This window comes from Geotrypetes seraphini, chromosome 1, assembly GCF_902459505.1.
Source record: "Geotrypetes seraphini chromosome 1, aGeoSer1.1, whole genome shotgun sequence".
In the NCBI taxonomy this organism is placed as follows: Eukaryota; Metazoa; Chordata; class Amphibia; order Gymnophiona; family Dermophiidae; genus Geotrypetes; species Geotrypetes seraphini.
In genome coordinates, this window is record NC_047084.1 from 454480693 (window position 1) to 454497918 (window position 17226).

Sequence of the window (17226 nt, forward strand, 5' to 3'; positions counted from 1 at the left end):
GTTGCCACTAGCAATCCCACTCTAAATCAAGTCACTGCCAATTAGAAAATATTTACACACTCCTGATGCTGAGCAGTTTAATCCACTTCAGTTTTTACTCTTAACCTTCATACATACATGTTTTGTTTACACACAAAAGTACAACTTGGGGTTTTTTCTGTCCAATTGGAGTTAAATTTGTAAATCTGCTTGTTCTTCAGTATACTAGAAAGCACAGTTACTTATCTGTAATAGGTGTAATCTGGGGACAGCAGGCAGATATTCTCACAAGTGGGCAACATTAACCACAAAGCCTGGTAAGGACAGTGCAAAAATGTACCATAACTTTAAAAGACTGAGAAGTCTTGAGATCGCCCATAATGTACATGCGCTGGTGTGTCTTTCCACCCGATGTCGATTCGCGGGACCATCACATGTCTATAAGCCTGGTGTAAGTAAATGGGATGGAGGGATGATAATAATAATAATTTATTTCTTATATACCGCTATACCGTGAAGTTCAAAGCGGCGTCTAAATGAAGAATAAATTTTGTAGAATTGCTTGGCTGAACCAACTACCCCATCGGGAATGATTCTCTATGGAATGATTCTCTAAAGAGTAGTGGGATGTGAAAGTATGAATTGAGGACCAAGTGGCAGCTTTACAGATGTCCTCAAAGTGAATGGAACATAAATGAGCTACTGAAGTCACCATTGCTCTAACTTTATGTGCAGTTACAAGGACTTCCAGCATCCAGCCTGGGCATAGTAAAAGGGGATACAGTTCACCAGCTAAGTTAAGATGGTTCTCTTGGTGACAGAAGCTCCTACTTTGTTAGGATCAAATGACAGGAATAGCTGAGTGGAAGTTCTATGAGATTTGGTGCGATTAAGTAGACAGACAGAGCACGTTTACAGTCCAATGTGTGGAGAGTTGTCTCACCAGGGTGAAAATGTCATCTGGGAAAGAAGACGGGAAGAACTGTTGATTGATACAGATGAAATTCCGAGATGGCTCTTTGGAGAAATTTAGGATGAGTGCGAAGAACCACCCTGTCATGGTAGAATATTGTATAAGGTGGATCTTACTTGAAAGTGGAAAGTATAACATTAATATCCCAAGCAACTGGAGGAGGTTTGATTGGTGGTTTGCTATGAAAAAAACCTTTCATGAATTTGGAGACTAAAGAATGTACTGATAAAGGTTTGTTATCCAGAAGTATATGAAAAAGAGATTATGTACTTACCCTGGTAAGCTCTTTGCCAGTAGAGAGGTGAGACATTCTAGACCAGTGGGTAGTGTTCCCATGGCCGTGTGCCATCTGCTGAAGGAAGCCAGTTCATATTTTTCTCTGTGCCTATTCTGTACTTCACTGAGCTCATTAGCTCCATCCACAGTTAGTACCCAAGCACCAAGGGCCAATCAATGTGAAGTAGATACACCCAGACCAATTCAAGGTCATAAATAACTGTTCTGCTCGAAGGAGCAACATGACAATATCAGCTGCAAACAGCCAGCCAAACCTCAAGGGCGCTCAGAAACTACTCTCTCCTAAAAAAGGAACAGATACAGTATATGCACCGGCCCCCAAGGGCTGACAATTATCCATGATACAACTTAGAAATGCATAAAACCAACTGAGATAATAGGTAGGTGCAGGACGAACAGGGCGGAATCTAGAATGTCTCTAATGGAATGTATCTAATGGAAAAGAGCTTACCAGGGTAAGTACATAATCTCTTTTTCCAGTGCAATAGGTGTGACATTCTAGATCACTGGGACGTACAAAAGCATTCCCTAAAAGGTTTAGGAGAGCTTACTGCGCCAACCCTCAAGACAAAGGAACCCAAAGGCAGAGTCCAGTCTCACGACTACATGCACTCTGCAAAACAGGGCAAAAGGGTATATAGAAGAACATGTTGCCACCGTGCAAATATCCTCAGGGGAGACAACTCTAGCTGTGGCTCAAGAAGAAGCCACACATCTAGAAGAATGCACCTGGACGGAAACAGAAGACTATTTCCCAGAAATTATGTAGGCTGATGAAAGGGCCTTGCAGATTAATCTGGAAACCTAGGCCTTAGCAGTGGGAGGGCCCTGTTGGATAGAAGAAGTCAAGCCAAACAAATGGTCAGAAAGACAAACTCATTCGTGACCACCAAATAACGAAGAAGTACACCATGCATATCCAGGATCCTCAAAACATGATCCTGAGTGTATGAACCAGTAGGCTGAGAAACAGGCACACATACTTCTGATCAACATGGAAAGCTGAAACCATCTTCAGAAGGAAGAAAAACTGTGCACAAGGAAAATTCAGTCTCCGAGATTCAGAGGGACAGTTCATTACAAGAAAAAGTCTGTAGTCTGGAGACAAGGCTTGCCAACGGAACAGAGATCAGAAAAAAATATATAAAAGCGTGCAGAGTGTCAAGGCTAAGAGGGGAGCATCCTAAAAGTGCTTGAAGAGTCTTGGAAAGACTTTACAGCATCAGGGTGAGGTTCCAGAAAGGGAATGGCAGATAAATTGGTGGTTCAATGCGAAGAGTCCCTGTCAGAAATCTGGCCATGTCAAGGCAAGACGCCAAAGACAAAGGATGACCCCGGGCATGAAAACAAAAGAGCCCAGTCACTTGGACACTGCAGAGAGGCCTTAATCAATATCAGTTTGGAGAAAGGCCAGTACCACCGAAAGTGAAGCGGAATATGGCTCCACATGGTCTTGTGTGCACCAATGCTGAAAAGTCTAACATGCCTTAGTGGAAGCAGATATAGCAGTTGACTGCTTAGACAAGAGAAGAGCTCTTGTGGTCTAAAGCAGCATGCTCAAAAGCCATGCCATATGCAAACCCATGGAACTTAAGTAAGTTGTTATGACTGCCATCACCTCAGCGAAAACATGAATTGTTGCTAGTTCAAAGGGCAAAGCCAAAAACTGTAGGTGGAGCTAAGCAGCTCAGTGAAGTAAAGAAGGGGCACAGAGAAAAATTTGAACTGGATTCCTTCCGCAGATGGCACGCAGTCATGGGAATACTACCCACTGGTCTAGAATGTCTCACCTATTGCACTGGAAAAACTGTAATAGCACTGAGATAAATTCTGACTGAAGTAGTTTTAAGACAAAAGTTTGAAAGGTGTAAAAGATAAGTCTACAACCAATGGGAGCGGACAAGTGATTGGATCTGGTGAATGGAGATTTCACCAGACTGTGCAACGAATCCACTTGAAATGGCAGCAGCATTGTGTGGAAGGTATTCTAGAAGATTCAACGATGGCCGACACTGGTATAGAAAACTGGGAAGCATCTATTTGCTGGGAGAGAGATACCAGGCTGTGAGTGTTAATGAACATAGACTACCGTGTTTCCCTGAAAATAAGACAGTGTCTTATATTCATTTGGGCCCAAAAAAGGCACTAGGTCTTATTTTCAGGGTATGCACATGATCATCTCTCCCGTCCTCTCCTTCACCCCAATTCTCCCTCTTTCTTTTCTCTCCCCATGTACAGCATCTTTCTTCCCCTCCCTCCCATCCCCCTGTGCAGCAGAAGTTTGCCCAGCTTCTATCCTTCCCTCCCGTCCCTTGTGCAGCAGAACCCTTAAGCATCCTCTTCCCCCACCACGCAGCCGAACCCCTGCTGACCCTCCATCCTTCCCTCCCCGCCGACAGCGAGCGAGCCCTACATTCAACCGAAGCAGCGTCGGGCTGGCAGCACTCTAAACAGGCTGCTTGGACTTGTCCATCGGGGATTTCACTCTGCCGCGTTACTGATGATGTCATACTACTTACCATTTAGCACTATGTAGTTTTCTTCTCCTTTTGACCACTTTATATATTTTGACAACATATGTGGAAATTTTCTAATGCCCAATAAGTTTTCCTGAATATGAAAAAAGGACCAGCTGTGGAGCAAGTATGAGGGAAAAAGCAGAGCGGTATCTCTCTCTCTCTCTTAACTTCCTCCTTCCTTGATGCATGTGCCATGTCATGACACCAATAGGTGAAATCACTGACTTCTCATACCTCTGTTGGCAGCAGGAAGGAGTGGTGCTGTGACTTAAGCTCTGCAGCCCATTTGAGGTTGTGAGACTAAAATTGTGTGCAGAGTGCAGGGCACTGGGCAGTTGCTCCCATTCCTCCCTTATCCATGGATGAATCTATATTTGAATAGCAGTACCTTTCAAGGGGTCCCCCCCCAAAAAAAAACCCCCCATAAACAAAACACACCACTGACTTTACTTCTACCCACAGTAACTCAACTCTGAACAATACAGTCTATGGTTTCAGTTTGGCCAGTGGAACTCATCTTAGCCTATGAACTGAGTTTCATCATTTTTTTAAATTCTAGTTTGAAAACCATGGAAGTAAATCCACCAAAATTCATGTTCTTGTAAGAAATCTACCCTAAATTCCAATGCTAATGGGTCAAGGATTTCATGCACATGGAGGAAGACACAAAATAGTTGATGAATACTGCACAGATACAGAGGCAGGGTACCAAGGAGAGACAGCTGTAGCTAAGGAATAAAAGACATCTTACACATTTTTCAACTGCTATCGCCATTGTGCTATCACAACAGAAAAGTAATTATAGCCAAGGACTGATAAAAGAAATCACAATATATAGATAGGAGAAGGCAGAAGGTAAAAACATAGGCAGGGGGATGTATATTGGTGAGGAAGAGAATTCTTGGAATTTTTTGATTAAGTTTTAGGGGGATGGTGCTAGTCCTCTTATTTGTGGGCCTTTAAGGACCCCTGATTTGTCTTGGTATCCTGCATAAAACACATACTTCCACCTCATCCCCACTTTTCACTTTTAGTATCAGCCCCTCAAACTGTAAGATTACTTTATCATATTATTAATCAATTGGGAAACTTCTGTTTGGGCCTTAACTAGTTTTACTGCTTCTGTATTTTTCTTCCTCATTGCTGGCCCTTTTGCTGTTTAACATTACTGAATGTTAGTCTTTTTGAACTAGTTGTCCTCTCTTTAAACTAAACTAAGCCTTAAGTTTATATACCGCATCATCTCCACGGAAGTGGAGCTCGACACGGTTTACAAAGTATAAAAATAAGGAAGAGAGAGGAGGGGATTTACAAAAGCATGTAGAAAGGGGGTATGTAAAACAGGAGAAGAGGTGTTATATGCTAGAGAAAAGCCAGGTTTTCAGTTGTTTTCGGAAAAGTTGGAGGGAGCCCAGGTTCCGCAGCGGGGCAGTGAGATCGTTCCAAAGGCCCGTGATTTTTGGAGAGGAGGGATCTTCCCAGTTTACCTGCGTGTAGGATGCCGTGTAGAGAAGGGTAGGAAAGTTTATGTCTGTGGGCTGATCTGGTGGTGGCGGGCGTCAGGGCGAGGAAGGATAGAGGGATTAGGGGCGGAAGGATGCCGTGAATGATCTTGAAAGCCAGACAGGAGCATTTGAATTGAATTCTGAGAAGTACTGGGAGCCAGTGAAGATTGGTAAGAAGTGGGGAGACGTGGTCAGATTTGCGTTTAGCAAAAATCAGCTTGGCCGCAGTATTTTGGATAAGCTGGAGTCTGCGAAGACTTCTTTTTGTTAGGCATAAGTAGATGGCATTACAATAATCGAGTTTGGATAGGATGATGGATTGTACAAGGACGGTGAAATGTTTTTGGTGAAAATAAGATCTAACTTTCCTCAGCATGTGGAGGCTGAAAAAGCAAGATTTTGCCAAGGAATTCAGGTGATTGTTGAAGGAAAGGGAGGAGTCGATAGTGATGCCGAGGACCTTGCATGAGAACTCAAGGTGCAGAGCAGGGCCTGTGGGTAGAGTGAAGAGGGTGGGCAGGTGTGCTAATTTTGGGCCGAGCCAGAGTAATTTTGTTTTTGATTCATTTAATTTCATCTGTACAGAGAGGGACCAGGCGTGAAGTCTCATTATGCATGAGGTGATGTTCTCTTGGAGGTTTGTAAGGTTTTGATCTGTTTCGAGGAGGATGAGGATATCGTCTGCATATGTGTAAATTGTTTCAAGGGGGGATAGTTTGAGGAGCTTCAGGGAGGTCATATATATATTGAAGAGAATAGGGGATAGGGGAGAGCCCTGTGGGACACCACAGGATGGTGTCCACGAAGCGGATTTGGAGCCATTTGTGTTGACAATATAGGAACGAGCGCGAAGGAAGTTTGAGAACCATTTTAGGGCAGAGGAGTCTATTCCTATCTCAGAAAGTTGGTAGATTAGTATGTCATGGTGCATGACGTCGAAAGCCGCAGAGAGATCGAACTGTAGGAGAACAGCAAATTTGTTTCGGGCGTGTAGTTGTTGCACCTTTGAAATTAGGGAAACTAGGAGGGACTCGGTGCTGAAATTGGGCCTAAATCCGTATTGGTAGTGTTGGAGAATGGAGAATCTCTCTAGGTAAAAGGAGAGCTGAGTAGCGACTATGGTCTCTAGAAGTTTTGTTAAAAGAGGGATGTTTGCTATGGGGCGGTAGTTCGATGGTAAGGTAGGGTCAAGATCGGCTTTTTTCAGAAGGGGGGAATAAGGCAATGTGTCTCATTTCTGTGGAGAACAGGCCCGATAGTAAAGTTTTATTTATAAGGTTAGTAAGGGAAGAGATGGCCTGTGCAGGGATGTTTTCGTAAAGGTAGGATGGGAAGGGATCTAGGATGCACTTGCGGGATTTAAGTTTGAGGCAAAGTTTGGAGAGCTGGGTCTCGGATACAAGTTCGAAAGTAGTCCATGATCTGTTGGCAGGGATAGGGTCGGAGTCTTTCGGGGGAAGAGAGTTGTAGGAGATAGTTGGGAGGAACAAACTCTTTATGGTAGTGATCTTCTCGTTGAAGTATTTAGCTAGGTCAGTGGTTCCCAACCCTGTCCTGGAGGACCACCAGGCCAATCGGGTTTTCAGGCTAGCCTTAATGAATATGCATGAGCAAATTTGCATACCTCTCACTTCCATTATATGCAAATCTCTCTCATGCATATTCATTAGGGCTAGCCTGAAAACCCGACTGGCCTGGTGGTCCTCCAGGATAGGGTTGGGAATCACTGAGCTAGGTCATTTGGAGATGGGGGGGGAAGGGGCGGAGTCGTTTTTAGAAGTTAGGTTCCGCCAGATGTGGAACAGTGTACTGTTTTGGTTTTTTGACCTGGAGATTTTATCTCCATAGTGATTCTTCCTAGCTTTAGAATATCATGTTTTTTTTTTTTTACCGATTCTTCTTCCAAACTTGTCTAAAGAATAAACAAAATAAAGCTTGTTTTCTCATAGTATTTGTATCCAGAGTTGTTCTGCATCCTTCTGATTCTGGGTTTCTTTAGGACATGCCCTGCACAATCATTCAATTTCTTGAAGCCAGCCCTTCTAAAGTCCAGAACTCAAGGCTTAGTATTGTATGAAGGCTCCAATGTTTAGGATAGTGTTGCAGTCGATGGTATTACCTGGTTTTGATTACTGTAATATGGGGTTCTTGGGAGTACCTGAGTCAGTTTAGTGTGCGTTACAGGTGGCCCAGAATTCAGTGGTAAGATCGTTGTTTAAACTGAGTAGACGTGAACATGTGACAGATTTTTTTTTTTAAGTTATATTGGTTGAAGATAAGGGACAGGATAAATCACAATTTATTGGTAAATGTCTTCATGTGCCTTCAAAAGCTGGCCCCCAAACATCTGGTCCAGAGTATCGTGCCACATGAGTCGGCTCGCTTGCTTTGATCTACTAAGCACTTTGACTTATTTGTCCCATCTGTGTAGGACTTGCAGCTTTCAACATCCAGGAATAGTGTTTTTCACTGCATTGGCCCTAGGGAATGGAACAACCTTCCAGAATATATCCGTCATCAGCAGAATTTACAGAACATTAAGAAAATATTGAAAAGACATTTGTTCTGTACGACGAAATATGGGGCATGAGAGTGCTCGAGAGGAATAGTGGTGACTGTTGAGTGCGGGTCACTGATGTATTCCATGGTTTGGTTTGTTTTACTGGTTTTAATAATACTCAACATGCTAGTGACTTATATATCGTAGGCATTTTTATATTCTGATGTATACCGATGCTTGCTGTTGAAGCAATTTGTTTGTTACTTGTATTTTTATTCTTAGTATGTATATGTGTATTTTGGTTAAAGTGATGGTTGTGTTGATGTGATTTGAATGTTAAATGTAATATATTTTACTACTGCATCCACTATCTCTAGGTTATTCAGACCCGCTTTCAATACCTGTCATTTTCATCTGGCAGACTAAATGAACATATTCTTTCTTGTTCTCTTCCGTCACTAGGATGTTGGCTCCATTAGGTTTGAGGTCACGAACTTCACAGACTCCAAATTCCTGGACCTGGAAACCAATTTCAAATATATAACAGTCAAATAAATGATAGAACTATATAGTGCTGCACTTACTGCCATCTTTCCCAGAAAATTGTGCCTAGAAATTTCTGACAGACAAGTCAGATTATGAAGGTGTCTAGCTGTTTACTGTTTTACAAATTTCTGCACAACTAGGGGAACACAGTTATGTAATATCCATTTGGTTATAATAAAGTCCAAAAATATAAGTGTACAACCTTAACAACTGTTTTAGTCCCTTAATTCTTAAAGTTCATTTTTCAGGGAGGGGGGATTTTAAGTATAACATCTTATATAAAGTAATTTAATTACTTGTTATGAAGGGGTGGGAAGGGAAGGAGATAAGATTTTATGATTGGTATTATTGCTGAATATTCTCAATGTGCAAATGTGTTTATGTATTATCACACTTATTGTACGTATAAAAATGAATAAAGATTTACAAAAAAAAACCCCACAAAAAACAACAGTTCTAGTTTTAGAAAACATTTAAATTCTTTGCAGAATGAAATACCTTTTACTACATTCAACATTATTAAATATACCGTATTTTCTAGCATTTAACGCGCGCATTATACGTGGTTTTTACGTACCGCGCATACCCTTGCATGTTATACGCGTGAGCGCGTTGTACAAAATTTTTTTTACATAGTTCCCCCCCGACGTCCGATTCACCCCCCCCCCGCAGGACCGCTCGCACCCCCACCCCAAAGGACCGCTCGCACGCACCCGCAACCCCACCCCGAAGGTCCGCTCGCACGCACTCCCACCCGCACCCGCACCCTGAAGGACTGCTCGCACCCCCACAGCCTCCCGACCCCCCCCATCATGTAGAAGCTCCTACCGGTGTCCTGCTGCTTCCTCTTGGCGGTCCCGACACGATCGGGGCAAGAGGGAGCTCAAGCCCTCTTGCCCCAGCCAACCGCAGCACCCCCGACACGATCGGGGCAAGAGGGAGCTCAAGCCCTCTTGCCCCAGCCAACCGCAGCACCCCCGACACAATCGGGGCAAGAGGGAGCTCAAGCCCTCTTGCCCCAGCCAACCGCAGCACCCCCGACACGATCGGGGCAAGAGGGAGCTCAAGCCCTCTTGCCCCAGCCAACCGCGGCACCCCCGACACGATCGGGGCAAGAGAGAGCTCAAGCCCTCTTGCCCCCCCGACACGATTGGGGCAAAAGGGAGCCCAAGCCCTCTTGCCCCGCCAACTCCCCGACAATATCGGGCCAGGAGGGAGCCCAAGTCCTCCTGGCCCTGGCGCCCCCCCCCCCCCGCTAGTTGTTCGGGACAGGAGGGAGCCCAAACCCTCCTGGCCACGGCGACCCCCTACCCCCACTACATTATGGGCAGGAGGGATCCCAGGCCCTCCTGCCCTCGACGCAAACCCCCCTCCCCCCGCCCCCCCCAAGAACCTCCGACCACCCCCCCAGCCGACCCGCGACCCCCCTGGCCGAACAACTAGCGGGGGAGGGGGGGTCGCCAGGGCCAGGAGGACTTGGGCTCCCTCCTGGCCCGATATTGTCGGGGAGTTGGGGAGTCAGCGGGGCAAGAGGGCTTGGGCTCCCTTTTGCCCCGATCGTGTCGGGGGTGCCGCGGTTGGCTGGGGCAAGAGGGCTTGAGCTCCCTCTTGCCCCGATCGTGTCGGGGGTGCCGCGGTTGGCTGGGGCAAGAGGGCTTGAGCTCCCTCTTGCCCCGATCGTGTCGGGGAGTCGGGACCGCCAAGAGGAAACAGCAGGACACCGGTAGGAGCTTCTACATGATGGGGGTTCGGGAGGCTGTGGGAGTGCGAGCGGTCCTTCAGGGTGGGGGTGCGGGTGGGAGTGTGTGCGAGCGGTCCTTCGGGGTGGGGGTGCGTGCGAGCGGTCCTTTGGGGTGGGGGTGCGAGCGGTCCTGCGGGGGGGTGAATCGGACGTCGGGGGGGCATCAGGCTTTCAGGGTGGGGACAGGACTTCAAGGGGGAGAGGAGAGGAGAGTCGGGGTGGCCAGAGGAGAGTCGGGGCGGGCGAAAGGAGAGTCGGGCAGCATGTGCGGTATACGGGTGTGCGCGGTATATAAAAATTTCTGTACATAAATTTGTGTTTTTCGCGTGCTATACCCGTGTGCGCGTTTTACACGGGTGCGCGTTATCTACGTGAAAATACGGTACATTAATTTTCAAGACCTTACAGGTCTCTTCTTCAGCTGTTATCTTGAAAGGTCATGTAAAAAGCATCAGCTACGTTTTTCTCATGTGGTGATATGAGAGAGCTAAGTTATTAATAAACATTTTGATATACAAATATGTTTCCTATTTATTGTTTTGAATTTGCACTATGGAGGAGTACTCTCTGCTCATTTAGTTGCTCTACAAATCACTATTTCCAGTCGTTATCCATATGGTACCTTAGTATGTGACACTTTCTAGGACCTCTGAGGAAGGAGTGTTTCTTTGAAACACAGACTGTGTCGGGTTCCTGTTCATCTACCACTTGGACCATATGTTGGATACAAACTTTTTTTTGTTTATTTTTATGTTTAATTGATTAAAGTCTTGGCATCTTGTACACCATTCCTGCAGTTTTTTCCTTTTTTTTTTCTCCCCCCCCATTTATTGTTCTGATAGAATGTCACAGACATGGACAAGGTCCATCAGTTGTACTGAATAGTTGCCCCAGTCCATATGTACCTCAGTGCTAAAAGTGAGATCATAGCCAAGGGTAGAGACATCATTTTCAAGTAGGTACACCAACCCTTGGTAGAAATGATAGTCTTCACTCTCCATGTCAGTATATCTGAAAAGACAAAGGTAATATGTAAGGTAAAATATTAAGCATGCATCCCTGAAAAGACCAATTCCACAGTTTCACTGCAACTTTCCCCAAGTACTGAGCTACTAGGTCAACTAACTATAGCTCCATGCAACTACCAGTTTCACAACCCTACAGTATTCAGTCTAGTTCTCCTAAGACAATTAAAAGTTGCTTGGAAGTGATACTAAAGGTGAGACAGAAGCAGTATTTCTTTGCAGGAGCTATACCCTACAGCATATGCACATTTGCTTAAGTAAAATTTCTCTTACCAGAAATTTTCCTTGCTTGAGTCTCACCAGACCACAATCTGTGGGATGCATTCATCGACCAGTCGATAACGAGAGAGAACAAAATGTGAGTTCTGCCCTAGAAAGGTATCCTGCAACATTGGCTCTTCAGTATTTCAACAAAGCAATAGTAACTCCTTAGAATTTGCTTTTCAAAATCTTAATCATCCTATGAAACTCCACAAGATGTAATATTTTTAAAAGCAAGAATAAAATCAACAAACGTGGAAACAGACAAATAAAGGGAGGATATCTGGACTAGTCTGGTGAGATTCACATAAAGAAAATTAGCTTAAAAATGCTTCATTCATATGTATGAATTTGGGATTGAAGCACTGCCCAGGTTGCCCAGAGGAACCTAGCAGGACTTCCTGTCCTCCAACATACGGCTGTGCTTTGCCGGGAACACAAGCTTTCCATTTTCTGGCTCCAGCCAAAATTTCAGGCCCAGGAAACGTTTCTTATGGGCTACAATCCCCCTCCCCCCCGAGAAGAGGTGAAACTTGAAACTCCCGGCTCCCTCCTTCATATGCTGGGCCACATGTGGAACAATGACCCCCCTTGGACAGGCATCCATCACAAATCTGGTGTGAATCCAAAGGATCTCTATCTGAGGAGTCCATCTCTGACCTTTTTAACAAAAAATGAGGGGGTTTGAGGCAGATAGAGGCTTTTAAAATCAAATTGGTAAACCCAAGATGGCCACCGCGATAGCGATTTTAGCGCCCAAAACGACTCATGGAGTCAAAAATGAAACACAAGGTTCTTGGAGATGCAGGGCCTTACCCTCAGCAACCTTTAAAATTAATTTTAAGGAACCCCTCCTTGATTTTCCCATTGACTAACAGCCTTACTTACTGTGCCATGCATAAATAACCTCTAGTCAGAGGTATGAGAACATCTCTGCCTCAGGCTCAGATAAGCCCGATAAAGGAAAACTGTCTTGTTTCTTCCCCAATGATAGTGGTTGGGTGTCCTCTGATTCCTGAGTATTCTCTAAATTATCAAACTATTCCTCCACTAAATAATTTAATACTTTAATAATCTTATAATTTCAGTCACCAATTCAGGTACTGATCCAGGAGCAGACAGCAGACTCGAAGCTGCAAGGATATTTGTCATCATTTGCTAGAGACAGAAATAATGAAAAGGTAATGCCCTTATAGGATAGGGCTCACAATCTTTTGTTCTCTGTTTCCATCTTCTGGTCAACATACACAACCCACAGGTTCTGGACTGATCTGGTGAAGACAATAAGGAAATTCATTTATCATAAAGTGAAGGACAAAGAACAACAAAATCTGGCTGCTCAATCCCAATCAATATCAATTTATACAAGAAAAACAGATTCAAACATTAAAGAACGTGGGACTTCTAGACAAATTGCATAGACTACGTTTCTATAATAGTAAACATCCTTCCATTTAAAAAGAAAACCTAGTGCTTCTAAGTACTTACCTGACTGACTTGCCCAGGATGTGTTTGTAGAAAGACCGGGTGAAGTAGCATTCCAATAATCGGTTATCATATACAGCCTTTGCAACAATACGGCCTACAAACTTGAAGTAGCTGAGATGGTTGGGGTTGCAATGGGAGGAGGGATTGATGGTGTAGGTGACCCTGTCACCAGGAGAGGTGCGGAATAAGGCGTACATGGGGTTGAACATTTCCCTGGAGATTATCATGTACCACTCTCGGAGTAGGCCACCAGCATCCTGCCCTTCCTCCCCTTCAAATACTATGTACCTACGAGAAATAGAGAAAAACTCAGAAAATAGAAATGGAAATTTTTTTCTTACCTCTGCAATTTGTATTATATTAGTTCTCCATTATCAGCCTGGGCATTTGGATGATGTCTCTCTCCTTTAGACAGATATCAACACACCAAGATCCCATTTTGTTTTTTTTAAGATATGCCTCTGACATCAAGCACCATAGTTGTCCCTCTCCAAGTTACTTTTATAGCTAGATAAGCTGAAAATGATTAAATACAACATGTGACAATAACCCTGAACATATTGGAGTTCTCCATATCAATTTGGATGTCTTTACCTGATGGAGATAAGCTAAGGTACCCTTTATATAACAATCTTCTCACTGGTCTGATCAGCAGGAACATATCAAAACTACCCAAATAGGTAGGAAATAAGAAGTTCAGAAAATTTTTTATCCAAATACTGCACTGGAAATACTTATCTGGTCTGTAAATTTTAAGTTTCTATGTACTCTAAGGCAATGTTTCTCAGCTTCAAGCCAAATACCCCCAGATCAAAAAATTTTCAACCGTGAACCCTGAGAGCGGAGATTTTGAAATAGATATTTTATTGTTAAATGGTAACAAACTAGGCAACATACATAATACATACAGGCCACTGAAACCGACATACAAACCAAGGCATTTTTTTTGCTACTTTAGCTTGGCTGCGGTGTTCTTTGCTCACATGTTTAAAGACAATAGACTGTTTTCAGTCCAATTCTTTATATGTGAGTTTGCAAACCATTGGACCTCTGAGGAAGGCGTGTTCGCTGAAACATGGACCATGTAGGGTCCGGTTGGATTTTTATCACAATATTTTTTAGCATTGTACTTTTTTAATTGAATTTTCATGGTTTTATATGTCAGTGTTTAATAAATTATCTCCAGAACATCTGTATCCACAGTTTTTTGGTTTTGTTTTCATAGAGAAATTTGGAAAATTTTCAGATTATAAGATAAATTGGAGTAAATCAGAAGTTCTTCCAATTAATGTCCATTGCACAAAAGGATTATTTGAAACATTCCCCTTTCTATGGAAAGAGGATGGAATAAATATTTAGGCAGTTGGATAAAAAAACACGTTGGATGAAACAATGATAGTGAATGAAAATTTTTATTACAGAAGGTAACAGAAAAGTGCGAGCAGTGGAATCCTTTACATCTTTCTTGGTGGGGAAGAGTCCAAACTATTAAAATGATGATATTGCCTATGGTTTGTTATCAAATGGGTATGTTACCAGTTTTTTTTAAGGGGTCCTTGTATAAAAAGTTAAACAGTATTCTTTCAAAATTTATTTGGCTGGGTAAAATTGTTAGAATTTAGTTAGTATCTCTACAAAAGCCAATTGCGGAGGGAGGGGTAAATTTTACCAATTATTATAGGTATCATCAATCCTATATTTTGCGCCAAGGTATGTATTGGGTCCTCCCAGAGCTCATTGAAAATCTCCCAGATTGGTTGTGGTTGGAATGGGGACTCATGTTTCCTCTGCGACTATGTCATGTTCTCAGTATCAAGATGCTTAAATTATATAAAGAAAACAGAATTTTAGTGGATACATGGAAAACCTTACAATATAACAACAATTTAACACCTATCCCAATACATAAAATCAATGAATCAGATTATATGGTTAAACTCCAAGATTCAAATTGGCGGATTTAAGATCATCTGGAAGCATTGGATGATAGCAGGAATACGTATTTTAGATGATGTTATATCTAATGGTAAGCTGCTTGATTTTTCAGTTGCAGCATAAATTTGGACTTAACAATTCACAAAGTTTTAGATGGCTGCAACTGAAGCAGGCCATTCAGGTGGGGTTCCCTGAATGGAAAAATTTAAATAATCAGTATAGCTTGGAATTCATATGTTTTCAGGTGGACTTCCTGGGACACCAGGCTGCCCAGTGGTACAAATTGTTAGGTGAATTTGCAAATAAGAAATCAAAAACTGGTCTTGGGGACATTTGGAGTACTGAGATTAAGCACCAAATTTCTGCATCTCGATGGTCACGAATTTGGACTTGGAGGATGAGATGTACAATGTCGGCATCTATGCGACAAACATGATTTTTTTTGTTACATAGAGCATTCTGGACCCCGGTTCATTTACAAAAGTTGGATAACTCTAAGTCAAATAGATGTTGGCATAGTCATCTCGAAGCAGGGACTTTAGATCACTTATTGTTCTATTGTCCTTTTATTTTGGCATTTTGGAAATCAATATGGGGCCAAATTAATTGTTTGTTGGAAAATCCAGTGGCATTGTCTTATGAACTTCTGATTTACTCCAATTTATCTTATAATCTGAAAATTTTCCAAATTTGGTATTTGGTATGTCAAATTTGGTATTTGGTATGTCAATGAGGGCTAAAAGCCAAATATCATCTAAGAACAACAGGCAGTCGCCATACAACAAATTATGAGCAATTGGAAGAATTGGACAAGGCTTAATTATAGTTTTTGGTGGAATTCACTGTGTCATATGTATGAAATGGAAAGGACATTGGCCATTCAGAAAGGGAATTTTAAGAGGTTTCAGGAGATTTGGGAGCCATTAACAAAATATTGTAATGTTTAAATAGTGTTTTCCCCTTTAAATATGCACATCTGGGAGGGGGGAGGGGGGATGATAGGTTAATGAATTTTGAATAATTGATATGGATGATTATAGATATTTTATGTATGGGCATTGTGATTGTTTAGGGGGGAAGGGGGATTAATTCTGAAATGGATATTATAAGAATATTAAGTGTGATATTTGAGTATAAAATGTTATATTTACTGTTACCCTTATTGTAAGTATTGAAAATAATAAAGAAGTGAAAAAAAAAAAGAAAAGCCATTTAGACCTATGACAACAGGAAACAGAAGAAGAAAGAGAGGGCACGGGAACTCCTGCTACCAGTCAATTCTGCTCAATTATCATATTATACTAAAAACTATGGCCAAAAATGACCAACTGGAAACAAACAGATAATGCAAACATTATAAACTACAAAACCTAGGAAAATCCTGGAACATGGACACAGCCTGAAGATCAGAAAGGGTACCCCCCGGGGAACCCCCCCAACCCTTAAACCCAACAAGGGGGAATACGCATGAAATTCTTAGTGAGGCTGGTCAAAGACAGAAATCCAGCTTACCAGTTACTGAAGAGGCAATCTGCAAATCGGACAAAAAAAACAGATGGGCGGGCATTCAGCATCCAGAGAAGATATACAAGAAGGAAAATTAGCAGAAGTAAGAAACCTAATATTTCATTCTTGTACAATCTCTCTGGATGCTGAATGGATGGGACGTATCAAAGCTATCCTAAAACTCAGGGGGGGAGGCGATGAGCCCGCTACAAGAACAGAAGAGCCAAAGTCCGTATCACCCTTAGCAGCCCCTTTGAGCCTGTACAACCTGGAAAAGGTATGAAGGGAAGCCCACGTGGCTGCCCGACAAATCTCTGCAGGCGAGACCCCATGAGATTCCACCCATGAGGAAGCCATTCCTCTGGTAGGGTGAGCCTTCACCCCAATGGAAGGCTTCTTCCCCACCACCACATAGGCCATGGAAATAGTCGCTCGTATCCAACATGAAATAGTAGTCTTGGTAGCAGGCCGACCCCAATACGTGGGGCCTGCCAGGACAAACAGATGGTCCGACAGAACCAAGTCAGTGGCCTCCAGGTATCTCAAGAGAAGACGTCCGACATCCAGAGACCGCAGAACACGGTCCTGAGACTTGGAACCCAAAGGAACAAAGGCTGGCAACCGAACTTCCTGGTTGATGTGGAAAGAAGAAACCACTTTTGGAAGAAATGAAGGCACAGTCCTCAAAATCACCGCTGACTCCGTAATGCAGAGAAAAAGATCTCTGCATGACAAAGCCTGAAGTTCCAATACTCGTAGTGCAGAAGTGACTGCCATTAGGAAGATGGTCTTAATGGTAAAATCTTTCAGAGAGATCGCATCCAGGGGTTCATAGGGCGGATGATTCGGGGAGCGCAAGACCAAATTCAGGCTCCACGATGGACAAGGCAGTCGTAAGGGAGGACTCAGCCTCCCTGCCCCCCGCAAGAACCGGACAACATCTGGGTGAGA

General features: G+C 43.2%; 1 protein-coding gene across 7 annotated transcripts in view; it reads right to left on the reverse strand.

The window, feature by feature from the left end:
• The window catches only part of HUWE1 (HECT, UBA and WWE domain containing E3 ubiquitin protein ligase 1), a 779197-nt gene that overhangs the window by 39065 nt on the left and 722906 nt on the right, over nt 1-17226 (reverse strand). For all 7 annotated transcript variants that reach the window (XM_033921870.1, XM_033921880.1, XM_033921834.1 and 4 more), the window contains 3 exons: nt 12835-13122; nt 10966-11071; nt 8175-8292 (listed from right to left, as the gene is read on the reverse strand). In XM_033921870.1, coding sequence (XP_033777761.1) covers nt 8175-8292; nt 10966-11071; nt 12835-13122 — 512 coding nt within the window. The remainder of the gene's footprint in view (nt 1-8174; nt 8293-10965; nt 11072-12834; nt 13123-17226) is intronic.